The 23,038-nt window shown below is 43.8% G+C and overlaps 1 protein-coding gene across 2 annotated transcripts in view; it reads right to left on the bottom strand.

The window, feature by feature from the left end:
* dnah7 (dynein, axonemal, heavy chain 7) overlaps positions 1 to 23,038 on the bottom strand; it is a 498,762-nt gene that overhangs the window by 87,733 nt on the left and 387,991 nt on the right. The window contains exons 52-54 of one of the 2 annotated variants that reach the window (XR_005459743.1): positions 18,571 to 18,706; positions 4,490 to 4,582; positions 3,113 to 3,289 (exon numbers count right to left, since the gene is read on the bottom strand). Coding sequence is in view for 1 of the 2 variants with exons in the window: in XM_038789116.1 (XP_038645044.1) it covers positions 3,113 to 3,289; positions 4,490 to 4,582; positions 18,512 to 18,706 (465 nt within the window). In the remaining variant the exon portion in view is untranslated. Of the gene's footprint in view, positions 1 to 3,112; positions 3,290 to 4,489; positions 4,583 to 18,511; positions 18,707 to 23,038 lie in introns of both variants that reach the window. The other variant, XM_038789116.1, reaches the window with a different exon arrangement.

Genomic DNA, 23,038 nt, shown 5'->3' with positions numbered 1-23,038 from the left:
AACCAGCAGTTGTTAACTCTGACTTCTATTGAGTCATATTCCGCCCTGTCTATGAACAATGGCAAGCTCAGTCAAAAATTATCATTGCCAATGTCAGCAACTTATTCAAAATGCACTAACTTTTTAAACTGTACACAAATCTATCCCGTAATGCTCTCTCTTCAGATTCTCCAGATGTACAATGAATGGACAGCTTCTTCAAAGCCATGATAAAGTTTCCAATGTCCTTAGTAGAGAACTGATCCCCGGTTCTAAACCAATAGCTCCAATGGCTTGGGATTGCTGAAGCTTACACAACATGTTCGACAGTGGCCTGTCTTTTGGCTTAGCAGAGGTGAGCAAATTCATGAGGGTTTCATACAATGCTGGACCTGTTTCAGATGCTGGACCTGTTTCAGACAGAAATATCACCCTTTTCCTTTCCCCCACTGCCTGATTAGCAGCTAGATTATTAGGAACATCGAGAATATCATTAGCAGTAAAAATATACTTCTCGCCACTCCAGCAAAGCACACAAAGTCTCTTGGCCATGGTTATACTCTCCCAGTCACCCAATAATGCTTTTTGGTACAGCCATCTTTGAAGATCAGTTCACCACATATACAAACAGCCTTTTTATTAAAGCTGGATTTTAAAAGATATTTCTCAACAAATATAAAACTCACAGTTCCTCTAATGGTTTGCTGGTAGCTTCTCCAACCAAATTTGTTCAGTTGGGAAGATCCACAATCCCACCTCATTGCCAGACTGTGACAACTTTGCAGGACAGTATAGAGACTGTGTGCAGCTCATACTGTTCAAAACCCTCCAGCCCTATCCAACCGCCTCGGACCCGACCCCCTCTACCAGGTGCAAACTTCCCTCCCAGGCAAACTTGGTGTGACCCGCCCCCCCCTCCCCCCGCATTCCTAAACTGCCCCCCCCCCCCCCCCCCCCCCCCAGATTGACCCCATCCTCCCAGGCTGACCTACCTCCAGTCCAATCCCCTTCTCATGGACTGACCTCCCTCTCTGGTCGACTTCCTCCACCCCTCCTAGTCTCCGGTTCCACCCTCACACACCCTTTTCAGGCCCGATCCCCCCTCCAGTCCAATCCCCAGCCTCCTCCGAGTCTTCCCCATCCTAGACCGACCCTCCCCGATCTTTCCCCAGTTGCCTAAAAAGGGAAAGTGACTTACCTCTCTGCATCCCAGTCACTTCACTGTGATGCGGCCAGGTCTCTCTTCGCTGCTCCTGTCTCACTCAGCCCAAGGAAGGAGAGTTGGACAAGACATAAGAACATAAGAACATAAGAACTAGGAGCAGGAGTAGGCCATCTGGCCCCTCGAGCCTGCTCCGCCATTCAATGAGATCATGGCTGATCTTTTGTGGACTCAGCTCCACTTTCCGGCCCAAACACCATAACCCTTAATCCCTTAAGACATGGGCTTCGGAATCCCAGCAAAGGTCCAGCAATCGTGGCAATCTGATGGAGATTGCCCACTCTAAGGAAGGTACAGGCTTATATTTCCCCAGTGGGTGGGCACCCATGGGCACCCACAGCCATCATCCCGCCCCTCAAACTTACTCCACAATATGAAGAGCCAAGGGGCTAAAATCGGCAGCTAGCTCAACATTCTTTTTTTTAAAAAATATTTTTATTCTCCTCCTTTTCACATTTTCTCCCAAATCTACACCCACCAACAATAAACAATAAGCTGTAACGAATATAATGTCAATCCCCATATCAATAACAACAATCCCATCCTCCCACCGAACCCCCAAACAACTGCCCGCATGTTAACTTAAACAAATAACAAAAAGAAATAAGGAATCACCTATAGTCACCATTAACACACACAGTCCCCCTCCCCGCAACCCCCCCCCCCCCCCCCACACTAATGTTCAATGTTATCCAGTTCTTGAAAGTGCAAAATGAATAACGCCCATGAATTGTAGAACCCCTCCACCCTTCCCCTCAGTTCAAACTTAACCTTCTCAAGAGTCAAGAATTCCAACCGGTCCCCCCACCATGCCAGGGCACAGGGTGGAAAGGCTGCTCTTCATCCCATCAGGATCTGCCTTTGGGCGATCCATGAGGTGAAGGCGACAACATCTGCCTCCGCCTGGAACCCCGGCTGGAACATTCTTAAATGAATAATCAACGGTAAATTAAGCTGGCCATCAAGCCAATTGACCCTGATAAAATGCTGTCCACGCCATAAAATGTTCAGTGCGGACAGCAGGATAGCAGTGGGAAGCCCGCTTTAAAAAACAATTAAATGTTGGTAGGGGGTGATCGCTCTTTTGAGGCTGCCCTATACCAAACATGGGACAGCACCCTCCTCAGGTCAAACCCCCACTTTCCTTCCTACTTGTTCCCTCCATTAAAGTCCTGCCCCCACCTCCTCTCCCCCCTCCGCCCCCGCCCACCATCACCACCACCCTGGCCCTCTCCTGAACCTACCGAAACCCTCCCAGCTCAAGACCCCAGAATTAAATCCTTGAACCTCTTTTCCATCTGCCATTCTTCCGGGTGCTGCAAGCACTGATGGGTCTGCCAGCCAATAGGATTGGCCAACAGCTCCAGAGGGTGGGCCTTCTGCCCCAATAAGGAGCAAAAATACCACTTGTTCCTCATTAGTCTGTCCTGCAGCACTTTATGCCTTCAGGACAGTTTGACATGGAGCATGTTGGCTCCACGTCCAAGTTCTTTCCACGGGAGTGTGCCATCCGGTCCTGCCCCTCCTCTGTATTATTCAGCCTACAGTTTCAGCAGAGGACATTGAGTAGAATCAGAAGCTGGAACGCTCTGCAAATATTTTTACTTCCATCCTAAACAAGAGCACTAAAAATAAATAATGCATCCCTGCCACCATCCCAGATTATCCAGTACTTTCTGGCTCAATTACTTAAGCTGAGCTTTCAGGAACAAAGCAACACACATACTGAAAACATACTTACATTTAATACTTTCATACTTTTAAAAATTAGCTCTAAATTATTTTATTGTTTTGCTACTATTTTAGGCAATTAGCTTTGAACAACTTTATCATATTGTAAAAATTACAAATTTAAATCAGTAGTTCTAATTGATATTTATTCAGCAAAATAATTGGCGCATTTGGACATACCTGATCTTCAGCAAACTTGAGAAGAGCAGCCATTGGGTCAGCACCAGGTGACAGGATAAATATAAGAGGTGCAATGCAATGACTGTCAGTAAAAGCACTGCCCAAATCAAATGGAGGAGGCTCAATGAACCGTCGGCCAAGCTTCACAGTCACATATTCCTGAGTCATTGGAATAAACTGAAGAAGAAGAGTTGACATTTAACATATGAACTGATAGTTTCATAGAAAATGTTATTGATCAATCACAGAGTAAATCATACTCCATTATGCTTAGACAGGAGTGCCAGCTTTAATAACAAACCTAGCATTTTGTTTGGTGCCAAATTTGAAATAACAAGATATATATTCACCATTGGAGTACTCTGAAACAATGAACAAACTTACACTTATTTATAGAATCCCTACAATGAAGAAGAAAACCATTCGGCCCGTTGAGTCTGCACCGACCCTCCGAAAGAGCTCTCTGCCTAGGCCCGCCTTATCCCCGTAACCCCAACTAACCTTTGAACACTAAGGGGTCATTTAGCGTGGCAAATCCACTTAACCTGCACATATTTGGACTGTGGAGCACCCAAAAGAAACCCACACAGACACGGGAAGAATGAGCAAACACCACACATTCACCCAAGGTCGAATCCCTGGCACCATAAAGCAGAAGTACTAACCATTTTGCCACTGGGCCACCCATAATATTAAATATTAATGGAAGCACGTTTACCAAATGGGAGTCATAGTATCAGCAATCTCTAATTGTGAGATCTCATGTTTCAAAGCCAGAATATATGAATTAGGAGATGAGTGTTGGGAAGGGCAGGGACGGGTTGGGGGGGTCGGGGTGGAGAAGGAGCGGAGAATGGTGATGGTGGGGTGGGGAGGTGCATTCCCAAAATGCTTCACATTAAATATGCGATTTGGTGCTCTTAAAACTCTGGAGATACAACTTGGGCCCTTGGATTTCTCCAGGCTGTTTTTGGGGGGACTATTTGCACATCAAGCCTCCACACGCCCCCTTGGACAACCTCACCATATGGACAAAGTGAATTTATGCCAGAAGTGTCCTCTCAAAAATATCCCACAATCAGAAAAATTGATACTTTAGTATTGATACATTTTAATCAAAATAAGGTCAAAGATCCAATTTTTAGAAGTGTGAAATGATTTTGTGTTTTGTCAAAAATATTTGCTCATATCTCTTGTTCATTGCATTTAAATTATATTCTTGAGTGACTTTAACTCTCATTATTTAATCTTTTCTAGGTCATTTCACATCTAATAGCTTCTGTTGATACATTGTAGATATTGTCCCCACAGGTTTGGGACAACTTTTTAATTAGCTTTTAAACCATGCAGTTAAGTGGTACAGATTGACATTTAAACCTTGTCGGGCCTCAGGCAGCGAATTACAAGCATCCTCTGGAACTTTCTGAGCTGATCCTCCCAGCGACCAGGAAATAGCTCGCGATATGGCTCCTGAAAAACAGCATGGACATTTGAAAAATAATTAAAAGATACACACACAATGCACCTAAATATGGAAAAAAGGTAATACTGCCAATACTTTGTATTAAGAACTGCAAAAGTTCAGATACTCCCCACATTATATTTATAACCATTGAAATAAACATCTTTAAAAAAAAATAAATTTAGCGTACCCAATTAACCCAATTTTAACAGCACGGTAGCATTGTGGATAGCACAATCGCTTCACAGCTCCAGGGTCCCAGGTTCGATTCCGGCTTGGGTCACTGTCTGTGTGGAGTCTGCACATCTTCCCCGTGTGTGCGTGGGTTTCCTCCGGGTGCTCCGGTTTCCTCCCACAGTCCAAAGATGTGCAGGTTAGGTGGATTTGCCATGATAAATTGCCCTTAGTGTCCAAAATTGCCCTTAGTGTTGGGTGGGGTTACTGGGTTATGGGGCTAGGTTGGAGTTGTTGACCTTGGGTAGGGTGCTCTTTCCAAGAGCCGGTGCAGACTCGATGGGCTGAATGGCCTCCTTCTGCACTGTAAATTCCATGACAATTAATTTTTTTCAATTAAGGGGCAATTTTAGCATGGTCAATCCGCCTAGCCTGCACATTGTTTTTTGGGTTGTGGGGGCGAAACCCACACAAACACGGGGAGCATGTGCAGACTCCACAGGAACAGTGACCCAGAGCCGGGATCGAACCTGGACCTCGGCGCCGTGAGGCAGCAGTGCTATCCACTGCGCCACCATGCTGCTCAACAACTTTGATGCCCCTATCTTGGGTAAAGTCTCTATTTTCTCCCATTTCAGATGTTCTCCGATGTAGCCTTTCTCCTCAGACACTGCTCCTTCTTAATCAAACCTGCTGTTACATCATCAGCTCTACTGTCCTTGCAAATTACAGTCTCTAACTTCAATCTCCTGTTCCTCTTTAAAGTCCATACCCATTGCTCCCACCATTCCGGTTTTAGATTAATCCAAACAAATAATTGTCTCATGTGAATTTAATGCATTAAACTGCCTTGATGACTCTTGATTATATTATTCATTCCCAATGCCTCTCATCCTCTATTCAGCTCGGTGAGACAGCCCTCATTTGTTTAATTGAAATCTTTTCAGAGCAAAGTATTTCCGGCCTTGATTTCCTCCTCTTATTCCATCTCCACCTGAAGTGACCTTGTTATAACCCTCACAGATCATATGGGTAAATAGAGTCAGCCAACGAGGCATCAACTAGAGAAGGCACAGTAGGGAACTATTGGAGCTGTATAAAATAGTAATTGTAAAATAAAGTAAGTTTTTGTTTTCGATCAACTCGGTGTGGACTCTTCCTGCCCTTTACAAAAGATCTCCTTTACACTCTGCCTGCATCAGTGAGGAACCTTCTCCGCCATTCAATCAGATCATGGCTGATCTTTCTGGTCTCAAAGCTGCTTTTCTACCTGTTCCCCATATCCCTTTAACCCATTTTTAAAAATTAGTAATATATACACTTCCCTCTTGAAACCATTTAATGATTTGGGTTCCACTGCATAATGAGGCAGAGTTCCACAAATTCACCACCCTCTGCGAGAAGTATTTCCTCCTCATCTGTTTTAAATCTACCACCTCTCAACTATGCCTGTGATCTCGTGTTCAAAAATGACCCCACAAGGGGAACATTTGGTCCACATTTACTTTGTCAATCCCTTTTGGTATTTTATATTCCTCAATCAGATCCCCTCTCATCCTCCTAAACTCCAGTGAGTATAAGCCCAAACTGTTTATAGACCTGTGAGCTTGACGTCAGTGGTAGGCAAACTGTTGGAGAAGATACTGAGGGATATGATCTATTCACATCTGGAAGAAAATAGACTTATCAGTGATAGGCAGCATGGTTTTGTGCAGGGAAGGTCATCTCTTACAAACCTAATAGAATTCTTTGAGGAAGTGACAAAGTTAATTGATGAGGGAAGGGCTGTAGATGTCGTATACATGGACTTTAGTAAGGCGTTTGATAAGGTTTCCCATGGCAGGTTGATGGAAAAAGTGAAGTCATATGGGGTTCAGGCTGTACTAGCTAGATGGATAAAGAACTGGCTGGGCAACAGGAGACAGAGAGTAGTGGTGGAAGGGTGTGTCTCAAAATGGAGAAGGGTGACTAGTGGTGTTCCACAGGGATCCATGCTCGGACCATTGATGTTTGTGATCTACATAAATGACCTGGAGGAAGGTATAGGTGGTCTGATTAGCAAGTTTGCAGATGATACTAAGATTGGTGGAGTTGCAGATAGCGAGGAGGACTGTCAGAGAATACAACAAAATATAGATAGATTGGAGAGTTGGGCAGAGAAATGGCAGATGGAGTTCAATCCAGGCAAATGCGAGGTGATGCATTTTGGAAGAACAAATTCAAGAGCGGACTATATGGTCAATGGAAGGGTCTTGTGGAAAATTGATATGCAGAGAGATCTGGGAGTTCAGGTCCATTGTACCCTGAAGGTGGCAATGCAGGTTGATAGAGTGGTCAAGAAGGCATACAGCATGCTTGCCTTCATCGGACGGGGTATTGAGTACAAGAGTTGGCAGGTCATGTTACAGTTGTATAGGACTTTGGTTCGGCCACATTTGGAATACTGCGTGCAGTTCTGGTCGCCACATTACCAGAAGGATGTGGATGCCTTGGAGAGGGTGCAGAGGAGGTTCACCAGGATGTTGCCTGGTATGGAGGGTGCTAGCTATGAAGAAAGGTTGAGTAGATTAGAATTGTTTTCGTTGGAAAGAAGGAGTCTGAGGGGGGACCTGATTGAGGTCTACAAAATTATGAGAGGTGTGGACAGGGTGGATAGCAACAAGCTTTTCCCAAGAGTGGGGGTGTCAGTTACAAGGGGTCACGATTTCAAGGTGAGAGGGGGAAAGTTTAAGGGAGATAGATAGATAGAGATAGAGAAATACAGCACAGAACAGGCCCTTCGGCCCACGATGTTGCGCCGAACTTTTGTCCTAGGTTAATCATAGAATTTTGGACAATTTGTCATGGCCAATCCACCCAACCTGCACATCTTTGGACTGTGGGAGGAAACCGGAGTACCCGGAGGAAACCCACGCAGTCACGGGGAGGATGTGCAGACTCCACACAGACAGTGACCCAAGTCGAAATCGAACTTGGGACCCTGGAGCTGTGAAGCAATTGTGCTATCCACAATGCTACCGTGCTGCCCTTAAGAAGTTAACCTACACTCCCTTATTCTACCCTAATCCAAGTACCTATCCAATAGCCGTTTGAAGGTCCATAAATTTTCCGACTCAACTACTACCACAGGCAGTGCATTCCATGCCCCCACTACTCTCTGGGTAAAGAACCTACCTCTGACATCCCCTCTATATCTTCCACCATTTATCTTAAATTTATGTCCCCTTGTAATGGTGTGTTCCACCCGGGGAAAAAGTCTCTGACTATCTACTCTATCTATTCCCCTGATCATCTTATAAACCTCTATCAAGTCACCCCTCATCCTTCTCCGTTCCAATGAGAAAAGGCCCAGCACCCTCAATCTTTCCTCGTATGACCTACTCTCCATTCCAGGCAACATCCTGGTAAATCTCCTCTGCACCTTTTCCAAAGCTTCCACATCCTTCCTAAAATGAGGTGACCAGAACTGCACACAGTACTCCAAATGTGGCCTGACCAAGGTTTTGTACAGCTGCATCATCACCTCACGGCTCTTAAATTCAATCCCTCTGCTAATGAACGCTAGCACACCATAGGCCTTCTTCACAGCTCTATCCACTTGAGTGGCAACTTTCAAAGAACAATGAACATAGACCCCAAGATCTCTCTGCTCCTCCACATTGCCAAGAACCCTACCATTAACCCTGTATTCCGCATTCAGATTTGTCCTTCCAAAATGGACAACCTCACACTTGTCAGGGTTAAACTCCATCTGCCACTTCTCAGCCCAGCTCTGCATTCTATCTATGTCTCTTTGAAGCCGACAACAGCCCTCCTCACTATCCACAACTCCACCAATCTTCGTATCATCTGCAAATTTACTGACCCACCCTTCAACTCCCTCATCCAAGTCGTTAATGAAAATCACAAACAGCAGAGGACCCAGAACTGATCCCTGCGGTACGCCACTGATAACTGGGCTCCAGGCTGAATATTTGCCATCCACCACAACTCTCTGTCTTCTATCGGTTAGCCAGTTTGTTATCCAACTGGCCAAATTTCCCACTATCCCATGCCTCCTTACTTTCTGCATAAGCCTACCATGGGGAACCTTATCAAATGCCTTACTAAAATCCATGTACACTACATCCACTGCTTTACCTTCATCCACATGCTTGGTCACCTCCTCAAAGAATTCAATAAGACTTGTAAGGCAAGACCTACCCCTCACAAATCCGTGCTGACTATCCCTAATCAAGCAATGCCTTTCCAGATGCTCAGAAATCCTATCCCTCAGTACCCTTTCCATTACTTTGCCTACCACCGAAGTAAGACTAACTGGCCTGTAATTCCCAGGGTTATCCCTATTCCCTTTTTTGAACAGGGGCACGACATTCGCCACTCTCCAATCCTCTGGTACCACCCCTGTTGACAGCGAGGACGAAAAGATCATTGCCAACGGCTCTGCAATTTCATTTCTTGCTTCCCATAGAATCCTTGGATATATCCCGTCAGGCCCGGGGGACTTGTCTATCCTCAAGTTTTTCAAAACGCGCAACACATCTTCCTTCCTGACAAGTATCTCCTCAAGCTTATCAGTCTGCTTCACGCTGTCCTCTCCAACAATATGGCCCCTCTCATTTGTAAATACTGAAGAAAAATACTTGTTCAAGACCTCTCCTATCTCTTCAGACTCAATACACAATCTCCCGCTACTGTCCTTAATCGGACCTACTCTCACTCTAGTCATTCTCATATTTCTCACGTATGTGTAAAAGGCCTTGGGGTTTTCCTTGATCCTACCCGCCAAAGATTTTTCATGCCCTCTCTTAGCTCTCCTAATCCCTTTCTTCAGTTCCCTCCTGGCTATCTTGTATCCCTCCAGCGCCCTGTCTGAACCTTGTTTCTTCAGCCTTACATAAGTCTCCTTCTTCCTCTTAACAAGACATTCAACCTCTCTTGTCAACCATGGTTCCCTCACTCGACCATCTCTTCCCTGCCTGACAGGGACATACATATCAAAGACACGCAGTACCTGATCCTTGAACAAGTTCCACATTTCACTTGTGTCCTTCCCTGACAGCCTATGTTCCCAACTTCGGCACTTCAATTCTTGTCTGACAGCATTGTATTTACCCTTCCCCCAATTATAAACCTTGCCCTGTTGCTCGCACCTATCCCTCTCCATTACTAAAGTGAAAGTCACAGAATTGTGGTCACTACCTCCAAAATGCTCCCCCACTAACAAATCTATCACCTGCCCTGGTTCATTACCAAGTACTAAATCCAATATGGCCTCCCCTCTGGTCGGACAATCTACATACTGTGTTAGAAAAGCTTCCTGGACACACTGCACAAACACTACCCCATCCAAACTATTTGATCTAAAGAGTTTCCACTCAATGTTTGGGAAGTTGAAGTCGCCCATGACTACTACCCTGTGACTTCTGCACCTTTCCAGAATCTGTTTCCCAATCTGTTCCTCCACATCTCTGCTGCTATTGGGGGGCCTATAGAACACTCCCAACAAGGTGACTGCTCCTTTCCTATTTCTAACTTCAACCCATATTACCTCAGTAGGCAGATCCCCCTCGAACTGTCTTTCTGCAGCTGTTATACTATCTCTAATTAACAATGCCACCCCCCCACCTCTTTTACCATCCTCCCTAATCTTGTTGAAACATCTATAACCAGGGACCTCCAACAACCATTTCTGCCCCTCTTCTATCCAAGTTTCCGTGATGGCCACCACATCGTAGTCCCAAGTACCGATCCATGCATTAAGTTCACCCACCTTATTCCTGATGCTTCTTGCATTAAAGTATACACACTTCAACCCATCTCCTGGAAAGTTTTTTACGCAGAGGGTGGTGGGTGCCTGGAACGCTTTACCAGCGGAGGTGGTAGAGGCGGGCACGATAGCATCATTTAAGACGCATCTAGACAGGTATATGAATGGGCGGGAACAGAGGGAAGTAGACCTTGGAAAATAGGAGACAGGTTTAGATAAAGGATCTGGATCGGCGCAGGCTGGGAGGGCCGCAGGGCCTGTTCCTGTGCTGTAATTTTCTTTGTTCTTTGTTTAATCTCTCCTCATACATCAACCCTTTCATCCCCAGAATCAATCTGGTGAACCTCCTCTGAACTGATTCCAATATCACCGCTTCCTTCCTCATATAAGACGACCAAAACTGGACATAATACTCCAGATGTGGTCTCGCCAACACTTTATACAATAGCAACAATACTTCTCTACTTTTGCACTCCAGTCCTTTTGCAATAAATGCTAACATTCCATTTGCCTTTCCTATTACATTTTGTACCTGCATACAGACTTTCTGTGACTCATAAACAAAGCAATCCAGATCCCTCTGCCCAGATACATTTTGTTTTGGCCTCAACTACTTTCTGCGTTTGTGAATTTCAAAGATTCACCACTCTCTGGGTGAAGAAATTTCTCCTCATCTCAGTCCTAAACGGTTCATCCCTTGTCCTTGTTGGAGGGCATTTTGTGATACTGGACTATGATATAAATTATAGGTGGCCCTGTAACTACATTTGTGCTCCTATATTACTTTTGAATAGTTCTGATGAGACAAAAGGTACTCATTGGCTTAGATGCCTGTTTAGAAGAGGCAATTTGTAGAAATAGATAGTGTATACACAATGCTGTTAATATCAGAAAAAACACAAAATGGCTATCAGCTATTTTGTGATATTAAAGACACAAAATGGCTAAACAAGCCACATTCCCTGTAAACTGTTTCATAAGACCCAACCGTGGGTATGTATAGGGAGTATCCCAACAGCCACTGGTAACAGCTTCACAGAACAAGACATGCAATGTATACTTGATAAAGCTCAAGGCCCACGGCTGCAGACAGGACATATCCTTGTGTTAGTTTTGAATGACTTCTGTATGAAGTTAGGGGCGGGTAAGACAACACCCACTTTAACCATATACGTAATAACTGGGATGCTAAGAAAATTGATTGACTGCATGTAATAAAGTGTGATGCGAATATAGTTGATTGATTGTATGTAAATAATAATCCACCCCTTGAATCTGTATATTAACCCGTGTGAGCCTTAGCTCAAGTGAGAAACGGTGCTGGCAATAGGCTGCAGAGTCTCAGGCCTTCTCTCCCAGAATTCTGACATAATAAACTGCTTTTTAAAAAACTTATACTCAGGCCTTTGTGTGAATATTTTCACCTCTAACATCCTCAAACTATGACCCCCTAGTTCTGGACTCACCCACAATCGGGAGCATTCTTTATGAATCTATCCTGTCTAATCCTGTTAGAATTTTGTAAGTTTCTATGGGAACATTCTTCCTCAGATAAGGACACCAAAATACTCCACGTGTGGCCTCACCAATGCCCTCTACAATTGCAGTAAAACATCTCTATTCCGATACTCAAATCCTCCCGCTATGAAGGCCAACATACGATTTGCCTTCTTTACTGCCGACTGCATCTGCACACTTACTTTATTCGACTGATGAACGAGGACATCAAGGTCTCGCTGAGTATCCACATCTCTTAATTTACACATATTCAAATAATAATCTGCCTTCCTGTTTTTGCTACCGAAGCAGATAACCTCACATTTATACACATTATACTGCATCTGCCATGCATTTGCCCACTCATTCAGCCTGTCCAAATCCCACAGATTATCATTATCATAGAATTTACAGTGCAGAAGGAGGCCATTCGGCCCATCGAGTCTGCACTGGCTCTTGGAAAGAGCACCCTACCCGAGGTCAACACCGCCGCCCTATCCCCATAACCCAGTAACCCCACCCAACACTAAGGGCAATTTTGGACACTAAAGGCAATTTATCATGGCCAATCCACCTAACCTGCACATCTTTGGACTGTGGGAGGAAACCGGAGCACCCGGAGGAAACCCACGCACACACGGGGAGGATGTGCAGACTCCGCACACAGTGATCCAAGCTGGAATCGAACCTGGGACCCTGGAGCTGTGAAGCCATTGTGCTATCCACAATGCTACTGTGCTGCCATGAGGACTGCAAGGTTGTATGTTGTCTCATGAACACCTTTCAAGGCTTATATGATTGAACAATAATTGATTATTAGTAACACAACTATATATATATTTATAGAAGACATGGTCCTGACTAGGTGCTATTTTCATACTGACTTCTACCCAGACTCACCACTACACTCAACTACTGCCATGTGACTCTCCACAAAATAATATGGGCGATACATTTTTGCCCAATCCCACATTAAGTTTTATAGTGCCAAACACCCTCATACTATAATGAGCTGTTGTTTGTGCTGCTCACGCATACCACAAATAAGGGCCCTGCATGGAAATATATTTCTAAATAGCGTAAATTGCAACTCGCAAGCCTGCAAATAGTCTTTTGGCAGCTGCAAACATAGTGAAGAGCAAGTGCTGCTCCTTCACTGCTGACTGCAGCATTCTGGAAATTTAGGGATAATTTTACTCAATATTTTGATAGGACAATATCAAGCTGGGCTATTTACATTTTCCATAACCCGAACAGGCGCCGGAGCGTGGCGACTCGGGGATTTCCACAGTAACTTAATTGCAGTGTTAATGTAAGCCTAATTGTGACACTAATAAAGATTATTATACTATTATTACCTATCTCAAACTTTGCAATCAATCAGCGAATGGGCATCCAGGCAAACTGGGATTGTATTACAGATTGAAAGATATGTATTAAATTTTGGTAAAATTCAGACAAATGTTTCCTAACTTGCTGAGCACATCCAGAATTTTCTATTATTACTATTGAGATTCAGTTCCTGGTTTTAACATTATAGTATACATATCAAGATCAGATTCCTTGGATCACTCCTTTCCAAGAATATGGATAAGAAATTATCTACAAAAGCGAAGAACTGAGCATGCTGGAAATCTGAAATTAAAACAGAATATGCTGATTTATGTTGATTTTCCCTTTAAGGGCAACATAGCAGAGTAAGGGTCACATGGCTTGGGGGGCCAATTAGGACTCAGAGTGGCAATCACCCCAGGGAGGGTGGGGCAGGGAGACATGCAGGGAGATAGGTACAGCCACAAGGTTACTGTTTTATTCTTAATAAATCCTTTTGGAATTCAGAAATGAAGTCTGTGGAAGTGCATCATTACATTTGGCGATGAGGATAAAATTATCATGACATTGCCTCTGGCCCAACACCTGTGAATACCCTGCTTTAATCCAAGTCTGGAAAAAAAGTACTCACCTGAATGCCTCTCATTGGGCAAATTGGTCGTTTGAGGTATTGCCAGGCCCTAAGTAATGTAGAATCAGAAAAGATGGACAGTTACAAGATGAATAAAAGGAACTGAAAGACTGATGTCGAAAAACCCCAGGAGGGCACTGAGAGACCCCAGAAGGAAGGCAATGAACGACCATAGGACAAAGACAACGGAAGACCCCAGAAGATTCTCTGGTTGGCAATCAGTAGCTAGTGGTGTCCGTCAGGGATTCGTGTTGGGCCCACAATTGTTCACAATTTACATAGATGATTTGGAGTTGGGGACCAAGGGCAATGTGTCCAAGTTTGCAGATGACACTAAGATGAGTGGTAAAGCGAAAAGTGCAGAGGATACTGGAAGTCTGCAGACGGATTTGGATAGGTTAAGTGAATGGGCTAGGGTCTGGCAGATGGAATACAATGTTGACAAATGTGAGGTTATCCATTTTGGTAGGAATAACAGCAAACAGGATTATTATTTAAACAATAAAATATTAAAGCATGCTGCTGTGTAGAGAGACCTGGGTGTGCTAGTGCATGAGTCACAGAAAGTTGGTTTACAGGTGCAACAGGTGATTAAGAAGGCAAATGGAATTGTGTCCTTCATTGCTAGAGGGATGGAGTTTAAGACTAGGGAGGTTATGCTGCAATTGTATAAGGTGTTAGTGCAGCCACACCTGGAGTATTGTGTTCAGTTTTGGTCTCCTTACTTGAGAAAGAACGTACTGGCACTGGAGGGTGTGCAGAGGAGATTCACTAGGTTAATCCCAGATCTAAAGGGGTTGGATTACGAGGATAGGGTGAGTAGACTGGGACCGTACTCGTTGGAATTTAGAAGGATGCGGGGGGACCTTGTAGAAACATATAAAATTATGAAGGGAATAGATAGGATAGATGCGGGCAGTGTTTCCACTGGCGGGTGAAAGCAGAACTAGGGGGCATAGCCTCAAAATAAGGGGAACTAGATTTAGGACTGAGTTTAGGAGGAACTTCTTCACCCAAAGGGTTGTGAATCTATGGAATTCCGTGCCAAGTGAAGCAGTTGAGGCTCCTTCATTAAATGTTTTTAAGGTAAAGATAGATAGTTTTTTGACTAATAAAGGTATCAAGGGTTATGGTGTTCGGGCTGGAAAGTGAAGCTGAGTCCACAAAAGATCAGCCATGATCTCATTGAATGGTGGAGCAGGCTCGAGGGGCCAGATGGCCTACTAGTTCTTATGTTCTAATGAGAGCAATGAATGAGCCCAGAAGGGCACTGAAAGACCCCAAAAAGAGGGCAATGAAAGACTGCATAAGGTGGGATGTGAAAGACCACAGAGCAAGGGGAAAGAAAACCCCCAGACAAAGGGTAATGAAAGACCCCAGAAGGAGACCTGACCAATAGTGAAGCCAAAAGGTTTAGGTTGAAATTAAGTGGTAATAAAAGGTTCCATTTTTGAAATGTATACATCCTAAGAAGAAATGCAGAAATTGAAAACTTCAAAATAAACTAGAAATTACTGAACATAAAAAGGAATCAGCAAAAGGAATTAAAGTTCTAGAGAAGACAATTGAACAAGATGAAACGACTGACAGAAAACATGAAAAAATGTTGCAAAAATTTACAAAATTATGTTAAGAAGGAGAAATTAAGGAGACAATGTAGAATAAGCTGAACTCCATAAAAAACAACTAGAAAGTAAGAACTAGTCCAGAGAATAATTGAATCAGGTGAATAAGAGCTTGAAGAAGAGAAATTAATTGAAGGGGTAAAAACATTAAAATTGACAGCAGAATCTGCAATTCAGACAGATGAGGAAACTGAGGTTACATGCCAGAACAAGATTGCTGAAACGGTCACACTAATAGAAAAGCACAAGGACCAATATGATAAAATGGTCGATGAAAAAGATGCCGAATTGAAATGCTGGAAAGAGAAGGCACTGTATCACATGACCTAAGTACCAGAAAGAGTACCATGACGATTTCTTCACACGTGACAGCCCAAGATTGTGAAAGAACTGTCAAGATGTGAGACATTGTTGTATTGTGATGATATGTGTCTGCATGTATTATAATGTAAGGTGCTCAGCAGAACAAGGGCCAATGTGGGACTGGAGAGTGGCACGACCACAGAGTGATGTATGTAGTCACATGGTCAGTCTAGGAACGATCACGGTAAGCAGCAAGAGCCTGCATGGAAAAGCTCCATACAAGACTATATTTGGAACTATACATAGCAAAAGCCTATTAATAAAAGCGTTTTTATGTTTAAACACACAAGCCTCAAGATCTCACCAATGAGTCATCACCACTGCAACTTAAAAAATAACCCATATTAAGTATATAATGTGATATGGTGTCATAACATGAAATGTCGGAAGTGAATTAAGTTGGATCCCTGGAATTATTGTCTCTAAGACCGGACCTCTGTCATACCAAGTTGGTGTGGAGGGGCAAATCATTCATAAACATGTGAATCACTCGAGGAGTAGAGAGATACTCCAGCAGTCAGTGTTGCCATCAGAAATGTTTTCGAACCCGTAAGCACCGAAGTATCTGATCGACCTGATAGAGATAACTGATGTTTCTGTAGAAGCAAATAGTAATGAACTGCCTGTGCCAGAAGCAGTACCCGTTATTACAGTTTCTGTTAATGTTGATCCTGTGGCAGCATCTCAGACTACAGAATTACGCCGCTCGACGAGAAACAGAAAAACCCAACAAAGACTAAATTTATAATTGTACAACTCGCATACAATGCTTAGTTAGAATTTAGGACTGAGTAACTTAGTTATTGAAGATTGTATAAAGGTGTTAAAGGGAGGGGGATGTGGTGATTTGTGGTGATTGTCCATTTAAGGGTAACGCAGCAGAGTAAGGGTCACCTGGCTTGGGGGTCCAATTGGAACTCAGAGTGGGTAATCACCCAGGGGGTAGAGTCCTCTACATATAGGGAGCCAAGTGTAGCCAAGAGGCTGCTGTTTTCGTATTATTAAATCTTTGCTGTATTCACAAATTAAGTCTTTCAAAGTGCATCATTACAACGTTGGAAATACTCAGCTAAGAAACTGCCGAATTGCCCTCAATAATTTCACCTATATGAAAGTTTGGCTGAATAGATGATGGATATAGCAGCCAAACTATAAACTCCTCTTCTACAAGGGCAGCACGGTAGCACAGTGGGTAGCACTGTGGCTTCACAGCACCAGGGTCCCAGGTTCGATTCACCGCTGGGCCACTGTCTGTGCGGAGTCTGCACGTTCTCCCCGTGTCTGCGTGGGTTTCCTCCGGGAAACAGTCCAAAGACCTGCAGGTTAGGAGGATTGGCCATGATAAATTGCCCTTAGTGACCAAAAAGTTTAGATGGGATTATTGGTTTATGGGGATAGGGTAGAAGTGAGGGTTTAAGTGGATCGATGCGGACTTGATGGGCTGAATAGCCTGCTTCTGCATTGTATGTTCTATGTTAAGATCTAACAAGAGTTTTTGAAAAATATAAAGCAACATTTTAGATCCAAAAGGAAAGACCGATGTTTCAGCTATCCAGTTCAAGCATATTGACTGAATCCAACTTCAATATAATAATCATCTTTATCAGTGTCACAAGTAGGCTTACATAACACTGCAATGAAGTTATATGAAAATCTCCTAGTTGCCACACTATGGCGCCTGTTCGTCTACACGGAGGGGGAATTCAGAATGTCCTATTCACATAACAACCACGTCTTTCGGGATTTGTGCGAGGAAACCGGAGCACCCGGAGGAAACCCACGCAGACACAGGGAAAACATGCAAACTCCGCACAGACAGTGACCCAAGCCGAGAATCGAACCTGGGACCCTGGCCCTGTGAAGCAACAGTGCTAACCACTGTGCTGCCATATATTCTATGTGGATAGGCCTTCATCCCAAATACTAAGAGACTACAAAGATAACACTAACACATTCCATTAATGTTATATGATTTATATGCTGTGGCAGTCAGTAATCACATATATAAAATATTATCAGTCAAATATTAAACTTAACACTGCATGGTCTGAATAGTTTTCTTTTCTCAAAACAGCTGAGCTACTGAAAGGTTTATGTCAAGTTTTGATCTAAACATTCTATAGCAAATTATGTTGCACAATATATTGGTGAACTGTCATTTGCAAAAAAAAAAATCACCGCAGTGTGTTACTTTGTATATCATTTATAATTTGACAAATACCAATAATCTGAGCAGTATTCAAATGTCTCCATCACAAGATAAATAATTAATGTAGCTCTGAATTCTCCAGCGGTTGAGATTCTCTGTTCCTGCGCCCCCTCCTGCAGGTGTCCCAGCAGCATTTCACAGAAATCCACCAAGCACCTGGCTTCACAGAGAAATACCATTGACAAGCAAAGAATCCCATTGACAGAGAACGGAAGCTGCAAGAAACATGTGGCTGGGGAACTGGAGAATCCAGCCATACTGATAAAAAAAAACTTTGAAAGTGGACACATTAATTTTGAAAAATCTCATAATTGTCCTGCGCCACTCCCAACTTACTGAGCTGTCATACACAGCCTGCCATCCGTCTATCATAATGTTAAACTCCCTCCGGATACCCTTGAATGCTGGATATTCATCAAGGCGACAGAACTCGTCCCAAGACTTTGTAGGAAGCCAGTCAGTTGGGTTCACGTGAGGGTTATCCAAGCCAATTCCACCGGTCAGTAAAAATGTCCACTCCTCATCATCAATCTGAAGATAAAGCTAGTATTAATAGACTGAATGTGTATGCAATCCGATTCAAAACATAAATAAGCACAGCTCAAGGGAAAACATTGCTTCAGTTTGAACTTTTAGCAACATTTCACTGAGCTAAATCGCTGGCTTTTAAAGCAGACCAAGCAGGCCAGCAGCACGGTTCAATTCCCGTACCAGCCTCCCTGGACAGGCGCCGGAATGTGGCGACTAGGGGGCTTTTCACAGTAACTTCATTGAAGCCTACTCGTGACAATAAGCAATTTTCATTTCATTTCATGTGATGGGAAGTAATTTTCTGCATTTCCTTTACTTAGAAATGACAGTTATCCAATTGTGTTTGTGAACTAATTAACATTACTCGAGTAAAATAATAACAATACAATGTTTCCACAAGGCAATTGTTCACTGAAAGGTGTGGCATTTTGTTTTCTTTTTGTAGTGGGTATATTGGTATGGAAAAGAGGGAGTTTGATTTCAAGCAGTCCTGATTTCTTCCCTCACCACCCATTTGTAAACAGAAAGGTGGTTTTTCATTTTTGATTTTCCTATTTATAACCAATAGCATATTGTCCCCAACCTCTCAGTTTTAGAGTGATGCAATCCTCTATTAATAACCCGATAGCAAACTAAAGATAGGGTAAAATTAGGGAATTAGTTTATTTTACACACATTCAAAATGCAAGATGGGGGGTTGCTATGTAGCCCCAGTACATTTACACAATAAAAAAGGAATAAGGGAAAGTGGTAAAGGGCAAAGAACTCAGAAAAAAAAGGAATGTTGTTTCACTGGGGTGAAAGCACTTAGCTGCTTTTGATGTGTTGAGGAGCTGCCAATCCTCACAAGGGTGTTGATAAACATTGTGGTTAGTATCAAAGTAGGGTAATGGAAATGCATTCAAGCATGAAGGAAAAGATAGATCAACAATCCACCTGTCTCTGGAATAATAAAACTGCAATCACTGACCAATGCAATAGATTGCTGTATGACATTGAATGGAATATTTGCATTTCTAAAGGCTTTCAAGGGATTTGAAACCCTTTGAAGTGTACTTGGTTTTCAAGGAAGGCTCTGACATATGTAATACCTGCTGCTTTAAATACCTTTGTCTGAGGCAGCAGATGTTAGGGAAGGGTAAATGAAAATGCAGTGATTTTTTTCATTCTATTGCCTGGACTGCTCTTCAGCTTTCAGGCAAACATCTTTGATGGGGTCTCTGTTGGAGGTTTCTGATTGGAGGTCACTGATGAGGGATCTGATGTGGGGGTCTGAAAGGGGGGATCAGATGGGGGCAGGCTTTGCATTGAGGGGGGCCTACCGATGGACTTTTGGGGGCAATTCAATTATGCACTGATTTCCCTGTGGCATCAGGGCCACACTTGTGAAAACTTGGGAAAACCTGCACCAATTCCTGGTGTGGGGATCAGTGCATAACGGAGTGGTGGAGGGGAAAGAAGACTCAGGCTTCCAGACCATTAATTAGATGCAAATTGGTGCAAATCACTGATTTGCATCCACCAGCCCGTGAGGGGCGTGTAGTTTGTAGCTGCCGACGGTGGTCATCGGAGCATCGGAATGGGACTGCCGCCTGCCGCCGATTCAGATGACACTTCATTCTCTGCTGGATCGGGAGGCCTGCTACCGGCATCGGGCAATGTAGAATCCACCCCATTATAGCTAAATTAGGTCTTTAATTAGGTAATTTAGCTATTTAGTTTGGGTAATTAAAAGTTGAATTTCTGAAACAGGAGTCAGCTGAGTTTCATTTCAACTGTAATGTTTGGTTAGTTAAATATTCAACTGGTTCAAACCAGTTCCAGGGCATTTCAATTTAAAACCTATAAAAGCAGAATCTGCTCAGTGCTGCCTTGTCTGCAGTGAGAGTGCGCTTGGAGTTAGGTGGAACTGTGAGGAGGAGAAACTGGCAACTGACACTACAAGGAAGATAAGTGACTGGTAAGTCTCCAGGGGCAGAGCCGGAGACCTGCTAAATTTCAATCTATCTGGTAAGTAGTGGTGATTGGCAAGTAGTTTTTCTTTTAGTTTCATTTATCGTATTTTGGGGGGGGGGGCATTGTAGTTGTATCAGTTAACCTAAGGTTTAAGACATGGTAGGAGATCCCAGACCTGTGTTGTGCTCCTCTTGTGCAATGTGGGAGTTCGGAGATACGTCCACTGTCTCTGGCTCCTTCACGTGCAAGAACGGTGTCCAGCTGTCGCTCCTGTTAGACTGCTTGACAGCTCTGTAGCTGTGGATTGACTTACATTGGAGCATCCATAATGCTGGAGGAATTGTGGATAGCATGTTGAGTGAGTTGGTCACACCACAGATAAAGAGTACTGAGGGAGATAGGAAATGGGTGACCAACAAGCAGAGGAAGAGTAGGAAGGCAGTGCAGGGGTCCCCTGCAGTCATCTCCCTCCAAAACAGGTATATAGTTTTGGATACTGTTGGGGGAGATGACTCACCAGGGAAAGGCAGCAGTGGCCAGGTTCATGGCACCGTGGCTGGCTCTGCTGGGCAGGAGGGCAGGAAAAAGAGTGGAACAGCTATAGTGTCAGTGGATTCGATTGTACAGGGAGTAGACAGGTGTTTCTGTGGACGCAAATGAAACTCCAGGAAGGCATGTTGCCTCCTGGGTACAAGGGTCCTGGATGTCTCAGCGGCGACAAGACATTCTAAAGGGGGAGGGTCAACAGCCAGCTGTCGTGGTGCATATAGGCACCAATGAAAAAGTAAAAAAACGGGATGAGGTCCTACATGTTGAATTTAGGGAGTTAGGAGCTAAACTAAAAAGGACCTCAAAGGTAGTAATCTCAGGATTGCTCCCAATGCCATGTGCTAGTCAGAGTAGGAATGACAGGATAGACAGGATAGATGTGTGGCTTGAGAGATGGTGCAGGAGGGAGGCATTCAGATTTTTGGGACATTGGAACCGGCTCTGGGAGAGATGGAACCATATCAAACCAGACGAACTACACTTTGGCAGGACTGACACAAATGTCCTCTTTGAGGGGGGGGTTGTTTGCTAGTGCCGTTGGGAAAGGTTTAAACTAGTATGCCAGGGGGAGGGGAACCTAATTAGTCAGAGACAAGGACACATACATACGATTGAAAAGGGAATAAGAAAAGTGAAAGGTGCAAAATTCAAACAGGGCAACAGAAAAAATATTGAGCGGAAGACAAAAAATGTGAAAAGGCAAACTTAAAGGCTCTGTGCCTTAATGCATGGAGCATTTGCAATAAAGTAGATGAACTAATCGTGTAGATAGATTTAAATGGGTATGATAGAAATGGGATTACGGAGACATGGGCTGCAGGGTGAACAGGGATGGGACCTGAATGTCCCAGGGTTTTCAGTATTTAGGAAGGCCAGGCATAAAAGAAATAGGTGGTGGCGTGATACTGCTGGTTAAATAGGAAATTAACACAGTAGTGAGAAAGGATATTAGCTCTGACAATGTGAAGTCTATATGGGAAGAGTTGAGAAATACCAAGGGCAAAAAACATTAGTGGGTTTCATATATAGACCCCCAAACTGCAGTGGTAAGTTTGGGAATGGCATTAAACAAGAAATTAGAGATGCATGTAATAGGGAATAAAGGTGATCATGGGTGATTTTAATCTGCACAAAGATTGGACAAATCAAATTAGCCACAAAGCCATAGAGGAAGAATTCCTGGAATGTATACAGGATGGTTTTCTTGAACAATATATCAAAGAACCAACTAGAGAGCAGGCCATCTTAGACTGGGTACTGTGTAATGAGAAGGAAATCTTTGCCAATCTGGCTGTGCGATACCCCTTGCGGATGAGCCACCATAACATGATAGAATTTTTTATCAAGATTGGGCAGCAGGGTAGCATGGTGGTTAGCATCAATGGTTCACAGCTCCAGGGTCCCAGGTTCGATTCCCGGCTGGGTCACTGTCTGCGTGGAGTCTGCACGTCCTCCCCCTGTGTGCGTGGGTTTCCTCCGGGTGCTCCGGTTTCCTCCCACAGTCCAAAGATGTGCGGGTTTAGGTGGATTGGCCATGCTAAATTTCCCGTAGTGTCCTAAAAAGTAAGGTTGGGGGGGGGGGGGGTTGTTGGGTTACGGGTATAGGGTGGATACGTGGGTTTGAGTAGGGTGATCATGCCTCGGCACAACATCGAGGGCCGAAGGGCCTGTTCTGTGCTGTACTGTTCTATGTTCTATGTTCTAAGATGACGAGTGAAGTAATTGATTCGAAGACTAGGGTGCTGAATCTTAATAAAGGAAACTATGAAGATATGAGATGTGAATTGGCCTTCATAGATTGGGGAGAGTCACTTAAAGGAATGACAG

Source organism: Scyliorhinus canicula, chromosome 2 (genome assembly GCF_902713615.1).
Source record: "Scyliorhinus canicula chromosome 2, sScyCan1.1, whole genome shotgun sequence".
Classification (NCBI taxonomy): domain Eukaryota; kingdom Metazoa; phylum Chordata; class Chondrichthyes; order Carcharhiniformes; family Scyliorhinidae; genus Scyliorhinus; species Scyliorhinus canicula.
The sequence above is the reverse complement of the archived record's forward strand: the minus strand, read 5'-3'. Positions and strand labels throughout refer to the sequence as shown.